Source organism: Suricata suricatta, chromosome 11 (assembly GCF_006229205.1).
Source record: "Suricata suricatta isolate VVHF042 chromosome 11, meerkat_22Aug2017_6uvM2_HiC, whole genome shotgun sequence".
In the NCBI taxonomy this organism is placed as follows: Eukaryota; Metazoa; Chordata; class Mammalia; order Carnivora; family Herpestidae; genus Suricata; species Suricata suricatta.
This window is the reverse complement of record NC_043710.1, coordinates 51,058,731-51,067,797: the sequence shown is the minus strand read 5'-3', so window position 1 is coordinate 51,067,797 and position 9,067 is coordinate 51,058,731. Positions and strand designations below refer to the sequence as shown.

Here is a 9,067-nt window from a genome sequence, read left to right as displayed (position 1 = left end):
TGATTTGTATTTCCCTGATGCTGAGTGATGTTGAGCATCGTTTCATGTGCCTGTAGGCCTTCTGGATGTCCTCTCTGGAGAAGTGTCTGTTTATGTCTTCTGCCCATTTCTTCACTGGGTTATTTGTTTTTCAGGTGTGGAGTTTGGTGAGTTCCTTGTAGATTTTAGATACTAGCTATTTAACTGATATGTCACTTGCAACTATCTTTTCCCATTCTGTCAGTTGCCTATTAGTTTTCTTGATTGTTTCCTTTGCAGTGCAGAAGCTTTTTTATCTTGATGAGGTCCCAAGAGTTCAGTTTTGCTTTCATTTCCCTTGTCTTTGGGGATGTGTCGAGTAGGAAATTGCTGTGGCTGAGGTCAAGGAGGTTGTTTCCTACTTTCTCCTTGATGGTTTTGATGGTTTCCTGTCTCATGTTCAGGTCCTTCAGCCATTTTGAGTTGATTTTTGTATACGGTGTAAGAAAGTGGTCTAGTTTCATTGTTCTGCATGTTGCTGTCCAGTTCTCCCAGCACCATCTGCTAAAGAGGCTGTCTTTTTTCCTTTGGATACTCTTTCCTGCTTTGTCAAAAATTAATTGGCCGTACATTGTGGGCCAAATTCTAAGTTCTCTATTCAATTCCATTGGTCTATGTGTCTGTTTTTGTGCCAATACCATACTGTCTTGATGATGACAGCTTTGTAGTAGAGGCTAAAGTCTGGGATTGTGATGCCTCCCGTTTTGGTTATCTTCTTCAGTATTACTTTGGCTATTCGGGGTCTTTTGTGGTTCCATACGAATTTGAGGATAGCTTGTACTAGCTTTGAGAAGAATGCTGATGCAATCTTGATGGGGACTGCATTGAATGTGTAGATTGCTTTGGGGTAGCATATAGTGTTTAAATGTAAAAAGTATTTTAAATTGAATGCGTGCTATTTGGTTCTTATACTTTTAGGGGTCCAAATTTGGTTTCTTTGCATCTTATTTACAATTTTTCTCTCAGATTTGTAAGAATTGTATCTATCTCAATAATAGCTTAGAATGTTTTTAATTTAATCTTCAATATTTTTCATAGTTTATTCCTGTTTTTATTACATTAATTTCTGCTTTTGTCCTGATTATTTTCGTTTTTGGCTTAATTCACTTGTTCTTTATCTGTACTTCTTTGTAAAATACCTGCTTTACTATTGTTAATATGTTTTTTTTCTTTTTGATAAAGGTTAGAAATAAAAAAAGAGAACTTATTTGGATATAGTTTTTACATATGTCATCCCCATTTTATCATGAAGGTCTTTAAATATAAAATTTTCTTTTTTCCCGACAAGATATTTAGTACCATATGTTTTAGATTCTGTCCAAACAGTCCTCTGTAATTAAGTTCTAGTTTTCTTCTGTTATATTCAGATAATATTTTTGTTGATATAAATTTTGAGGGGACTGAGACACTGGAACCCAATATATGTTGATTTACATACATGTATCTTGTGTTCTCATTAATAGATGTGTGTTTTCTCTTTGTTTTTTTGTAGGATTCTGTATCTCTTCTTTGTTTAGACTTCTTAATCACGTTATTCATGGCTTTTTCATTCACATGTGTCAGATTTAAGATCCAGTGTTAGTAAAGGGGTTTCTTCAGTTACTATATCATTGAGATTCATACAAATTCTTATTTATATGCTTTTTTTTTAATTGATTTTTCTCTCCACCCAAATTGTTCCTGAGAGTGGGGACATTGTTCTTCTTGTTCAGCATAGTAAACTACTGGCCTGGCTCAGGTGTGTGTGCACACACACTACATTCAAACCATATTATGAATGTTTGAATAAAGAAATAAATGCATTGATGAAATTATCAAAGGGTACTTTAGAAAAATAAACTTCAGTCCAAATTTTGAAAAACAATAATATTCAAAGAATGGACATTAGAATAAAGGCCATCTAATTTTCTTGAAAGGAATGAATAGGATGTGAAAAGAATTATTGGTCTATAACAGCTCTGAATGAAAGAAAGGCAGTGTTTTCTTTTTTTCTTTTTTAATATTTAAATACTTTTGAGAGAGAGACAGAGCACGAGCAAGTGGGTAGGCAGAGAGAAATGGAGACACAGAATCAGAAGCAGGGCCCAGGCTCTGAGATGTCAGCACAGAGCCTAAGATGGGCTCAAATACATGGATGGTGAGATCATGACCTGAGCCAACGTCAGATGCTTAACCACCTGAGCCATCCAGGTGCCGCAAGAAGGCAGTGCTTTCTGATGAAGGACTGAATCAATTATAGTTTGTAACAGTAAAATTATATAACAAGCAATCAGAGAACTTCAGAGGCACACAATAAACAATTATTTCTGTCCATGGGCCAAGGACTCACCCAGACACTTGTGTTAATTTAGGTCAGAATTATCTTGCTGATCCTAGGTGGGTTTGTTCATTTATCCAGCAGTCAGCTGGCTGGATGAGTTAAGGCTGAATGGAAGACAGCCTCATTTGAGACTCCCTTCTACTACATGAGTCATGCATCCTTTCACTCCTGCTCCATGCTCCTGCTCACTCACCAAAGCCCATCTCAAATTTTATGTATTCTGCCTTTTTTATTATTTAGCACATGTATAATTGGTGCTTCTATAATTTCTTGCTTCTATATATTCTTGTATAATACAGAAATATATATAGAATACTATATTAATTATATTTTGTTAGATATGTATTATATTATTATACTATATTAATAATGTGACTTTCACCTTTGATAGACAATAGTTTCTTCAAACTCAAGATCTTTGGTTCATTGCTTAAAATTTCCAGCAAATGAAAATATCTAAACATGGTTAAAGTTTCTAAATACTCATTAAATGTGTGTATTTTTTAAATTTTTTAAAATGTTTATTTATTTTTGAAAGAGAGACAGAGTGTAAGTGGGGGAGGGGCAGAGAGAGAGGGAGACACAGAATCAGAAGCAGGCTCCAGGCCCTGAGGTGTCAGCACAGAGCCTGAGGCTGGGCTCACACTCAAAAATCACAAGATCATGACCTTAGCCAAAGTTAGACGCTTAACAAACTGAGCCACCCAGGCGCCCCTAAATGTGTATTTTTGTAAGTAAATAAATGGATCTTTTATACTTACACTTTATACATGATCACAACAATAGAATATTCAATTTTGCGAGAGAGCATGGACATTTTTGTAAATCTGTATAATCAAAGTCTACAAAGTATCATATACCCGGCTAGATGCTCAAGGCACAGATTTGGAAAAGGTGAGCATTTATACCCAGTAATGGTCCCACTATGAAGAGGATGTGGTGATTGATAAAGGGGGAAATGTCTTAAAATTTAGTATTGCTGGTTTTGTTAGAGAAGGGAAATAAGCCTTTGGTTAAAGAAAAATTTTGTTATAGAAATGGAATTTGGAATAGGCCTGAGAATAGGAGAAAATGACTAATAGAAATTTTAATTTAATCTTTGGGTTGTGTTTTGTGTGTACAGGATGAATGGGAAATAGTGAGAAGTTGGATTCCAAGTTCAGTTCCACCACATACTAGGTGTATGATGGCAGGCCAGTTTCTTCACATTTATGTACATCAGTTTCCTCATTTATACAGTAGAAAACCAACAGTAATGAACTTCATGGAGTTATGAGAATTAATTTTTTAAAATATGTAACATGCTTATACTATCTCATGGCATACAAGAAGAGCTAGACAAGTGTTTGCTATTTTTATTATGAAATAGATAAAGTAGTTCTGAATCTGGCTTGGATGAAGGAAATAAAACTTACAAAAGGCTTTCTTTAAAGAGAAAGCTATGCTAAAATGTAGACATTTAAATACACTTTTTGTCTTTATTTAATAAAAGATTAGATACATCAAAGCCAGGTTAGGGTGCTGGCTAAATGATGTGATTTCAATACTTGTCCCTAATTACATTGCTGGATTTGACTGACTTCAGACTGACTTGGGACTTAAGGCTCTAGGGAATTGGCTTTCTCACCACAAAGCAGGCCACTGAGTTTCTCTCCACTGATCATAAAACCCTGACGTTCATCTTCAGTACTGGTATCCCATTTCTGGTTATCCTGAAGGCCATTACTTAAGACAAGCCAAACACAGCACACACACAGTGAGTACATAGTTGGGGACAAAGCCAGTCTTTTCATCTTCTGCAGAGATATGGGGATGCCTTCTATAGAAAAGAAGGACCCATCTGTGGTAAGCATAAGTGTATAATAATCTCCAGTGACTCTATAGAAATCATGAAATCACAGAAGACAGTGGGACAAAAAGAAATTAAAAAAAAAAGAGAGAATTACCATATGACCCAGCAATTCCACTTCTGGATATATACCTAAACAAATTGAAAGCAAGGTCTAACAGATATATTAATACACTCATGTATATAGAAGAATTATGAACAATAGCTAAAATATGGAAGCAACCCAAGAGGCCATCACCATGAATGGATAAACAAAATGGTGTGTGTGTGTGTATGTGTGTGTGTGTCTGTGTGTCTGTGTGTCTGTGTGATGGAATATTACTCAACCTTAAAAAAGGAGGAAACTCTGCAATAGTCTACCATATAGATTGACCTTGAGGACATTATGTTGAATGAAACAAACCTGCCAGAAGACAAATACTGTTTGATTCTACTTATATGAGATATTTAGTAGTCAAAAACAATAAAGACAGAAAGGGTAATGGTGGTGGCCAGAGGATTGAGGGAAGAGAGAAGGTTAACAGTTATAGAACTTCAGTTTTACAAGATGAAGAGAATTATGGGAATAGATGGTGGTAATGGTTGCAGACAATGGGAATGTATTTAATGTCATTGAACTGTACACTTAAAAATGGTTAAGATAATAAATTTTGTTATTTGGTTTATACCACAATAAAAAATTGAGCAGAAGGTATACAGACATATTCTATATACTCCCTGCCTCTGTACCTACATTTCTAAAATAATATTTTTAATATAATGAATTATAAATAATATATTTATAACTAAATTATATTTGGTTGTGTATGACTGATCTATTTTTACAGGTTGCATTAATATCAAATTTAATATCAAAATAATCCAAAAACGTTTCTTTTTGGAATGTGTTTCCCAGCTTGAAATTGTCTTAGCAGCTGGAAAGTTTTTTCCCCTTTTTATAATTCCTTGAATGACTGCATAGGATAGTAATTATATCTTCTAAGACATAAATTTTAAGATATAATTTAAGAGTTAATATTAGGTCCTATGGCATATTCTTCTGATGTTTTATACACTTCCAACTTCTGTTTCAATTTATTTATCTGTTCAGTCAGTTATAGTAGGTTTTACACTCTTTATAATACTGCACAGTTCCTGAATGTTCAGCTTTGATTCATGAAGTATACCACTATATGCTTTAATATTTTAAAGTAATTTTTCAAATGCTATGTCTGAACTTTTAGTTTCTGTTTTCTATTGAATAATTTCTTAGACTGTGTATTTTTTAAGTATTTTTATTTATTTTTGAGAGTGAGAGTGCAAGGAGAGGAAGGGGCAGAGAGAGAGAATCCAAAGCAGGCTCCAGGCTATGAGCTGTTAGCACAGAGTCTGACATAGGATTTGAACTAACTCATAAACCATGTGATTGTGACCTGAACCAAAGTCAAATGCTTAACTGACTGAGCCATCCAAGTACCTCAGATTGTGTCTATTTTTAAGTAAAATACAGTTAACATATATGTCACATTAGTTTCAGGTTACAACATAGTGATTTGAAAGTCTGTATGTTATGGTGTGCTCACACAAGTGTAGCTAGCTACCATCTGTCACCAAATGTCACAATTACATCATTGAATATATTCCCTGTGCTGTATTTTTCATCCCTGTGACTTACTCATTCTGTAACTAACTGGAAGTCTATATCTCCCCCTTCCCTTCTTCTATTTTGCTCATTCCTCTATGCCCAACATCGTGTCTCTTTTATAACTTTCTTTAAATAATTAATAGCTTTCTTTTAGACTTCTTACTACATTTTTCCAGTTCCACTAGTTTGCTGTCATATTTTTATTGTTTTCTTTGTTTAATCTGAAATTAGTTACTATATTGCCTTGTATTAATTGATTAGTCTATCACTTCATGGACAGTTTTTTGTTTGTAATATATACATTTGAAGTTACAGATTTATTAATGCTTATTAAATTTACAAATTTATTAACCATATTCCCAGAGGTTTAAGTTTTTCATTATTTCTCTATTCTTTCCTGTTATGATTTCCATTATTATGTTATATTTGATACATTTATTGCTTCACACTATTCCTAAATCTTTCCAAATATATGCATTCTTTTGTCTCTATAATAATTTTTTGTTTTTTCTCACCTATGGCCCAGAACATGATGGATATTTTGTGCTTAAAATAGTGTGCAATCTCCTTTTTTTGCATGTAGGTTTATACTTAAAACCTTGGGTACAAAATTGTTAATACTGTTTTCAGATTTATATCATTACCAATTATTGTTTACATATTTGTTTCAAGAAATATATTTTAAAATTTCTTACCCTAAGTTTAAATTTATAATTCTTTACTTGAATTTCTTTCAAGTTCAGGGTTTAGATTCAAGTGAATCACAAAGATTACATTGTCCTATAAATTGTTCCACACATCACTGAATCATTATTATTTTTAACTCCATTATTGCTTTAAAAATATCTGATACTGATGTTACTAAATTTTTTTGTTTAAAAATACTTGATTCTTTCTATACATTTACTTTCCAACTTTGTATTTTTAGTGCCCCTTAGAAATAGTACATTTTTAAAAAATTAATCTAAAATTCCTTCTTTTTTAAAAAATTTTTGTTTTTTATTTATTTTTGAGAGAGAGAGAGAGAGAGAGAGAGAGAGAGAGAGAGAGAGAGAGTGCGACAGTGCGAGCAGGGGAGAGTCAGAGAGAGAAGGAGATACAGAATCCAAAGCGGGCTCCAGGCTCTGAGCTGTCAGCACAGAGCCCAAAGCGGGTCTGGAACCCACGAACCATGAGATCATGACCTGAGCTGAAGCCAGACGCTTAACCGACTGAGTCACCCAGCCGTTCCTTGTTTTTGCTTTCTCTGGAAGGCATGCGTATTAACTTAATGAACTAGTCACTGACATGCATTAATGGTCCTTCTTCAGAAAGTTAGAAACAGTCTACTTGTTCTTTCAAGTAAAGTTGAAGTGATTCCATCGCTTTGAACTGATGAAAGAATCTCAATGTCAGTATCCAAAAGAACATGCCCAAACCTACTTCACTGTTCAGATTTCGGTGTTAAAATGCCAAATCATAGACACTAGAGCTTTTAACCTGTATAGTATATCGCCAAACTACTATAGCATCAGTTTGAAATTTTAAAGACTTTGATTACATTTATCTCTTCATTTCAATCTTAAGTATTTTTAAATTTTTAACTTAAATTTAGAATATTTGTTAAAAATACTGCTATGTTTCTTAACAATTAAAAATTCATAGTTACATATTATTTCATTTAATTAGTTCATTATGTTGTAAGGTTATAGAATGCCATTAGCTGGAAGGTGAATATATCCAGCAAGACTATATCAACACTGCCTTTCTGTATGTACTATCATTGTAAGCCACAATAATTTTAAATACTCTTTATTTACATTGATCCTTAATATATGAAATACTTAAGAAGAAATAAATAAATATCACACATTTCGAAAGAACACACAATGTAATCCGTTTTCATCTTAAATTTAAAATACTAGTAAAATGTTATATCAAAGAAGTGTTTTATATAGAGAGTACTTTGATTTTAGCAGAACTTCTGGATAAAATATTGATTCCAAACTCATTAGTTTCTCAGCTTTTTGTTTTTGTTTTCACTTCTGCTTTATTAAGTATAATGTGACTGTCTGGACTACATAAGAAGAAAACTACATCCAAAAAAGGAAAGTTACACAAAACCAGAAAGAAATGGTTTGAAAATACTGATTTCCAACCTATGTTATTTCTTTTATAATTGCCTGGACTTAAGTAAGTAGCATAATGGACATCGCTTTACTGCTTATAAAATTGATATACTAACTGACCTCATATATTTTAATGGCACTTACATAATATTCAGTAACCTTGTCTGTTATCTGAGAAGACTCGATGTATGAAAACCTCTATTCTGAGACTTGCATTTAGTCTACAAAGTAAGCAATCCACTAGCAAAATCAAACTTAAAGACCAGAATATGACATGAGATGTTTTCTTTTTATCAAGCTTCAATGACATAATATGGAAGATGATAAGAAAGATCCTATTACATTACTGTTCTATTCCTCAATTATGAGAGAGTTGAAATCTTACAACCTGCCTTATAGAGTATTTGTGATGATTGAATGACTTCTAGTATGAAATGTGTTACCAACATTCCAGTTTCGTAATAATATCCCACAAATGTAGTACTGAAGTGAGAATAATGAAGATGAATTCCCCATTTAATATCATGAACCCAGGTAAATTTGTTTCAAATACTATCTGACAGTCTATTAAGAACAGTAACTTTGAATGTTTTCTTCCCTTAATGAAGAATGTTCCAGGATCACACACATTCCAACATCTCTAAGTTCCAGGTCTCTGAGTTCATTCTGATGGGATTCCCAGGAATCCACACCTGGCAGCACTGGCTCTCCCTTCCCCTGGTTCTGCTCTACTTCTTAGCTCTCACTGCCAACATGCTTATTCTGATCATCATCAATCAGGAGGCCACACTCCACCAGCCTATGTACTATTTTCTGGGGATCCTGGCTGTGGTAGACATGGGACTGGCTACCACCATCATGCCCAAGATTCTGGCCATCTTATGGTTCAGTGCCAAGGCCATCAGTCTCCCTGAGTGCTTTGCTCAGATGTATGTCATACATTGTTTCGTGGGCATGGAGTCAGGTATCTTTGTCTGCATGGCTATAGATAGATATGTAGCCATTTGCAAACCACTACGCTATCCATCAATAATCACTGAATCTTTTGTGGTCAAAGCAACTGTGTTCATGGCACTCAGAAATACCCTAACTACCATCCCAGTGCCTGTGTTGGCTGCTCAGAGACACTACTGTTCACAGAACCAAAT

At 34.0% G+C, this 9,067-nt stretch overlaps 1 protein-coding gene across 1 annotated transcript in view; it reads left to right on the top strand.

Annotated features, from left to right (window-relative positions):
* The first annotated feature begins 8,528 nt into the window (after positions 1-8,528).
* LOC115272547 (putative olfactory receptor 56B2) overlaps positions 8,529-9,067 on the top strand; it is a 1,191-nt gene continuing 652 nt past the window's right edge. Inside the window, exon 1 of the mRNA XM_029915590.1 lies at positions 8,529-8,959. Within this exon, the coding sequence (XP_029771450.1) occupies positions 8,529-8,959 (431 nt within the window). The remainder of the gene's footprint in view (positions 8,960-9,067) is intronic.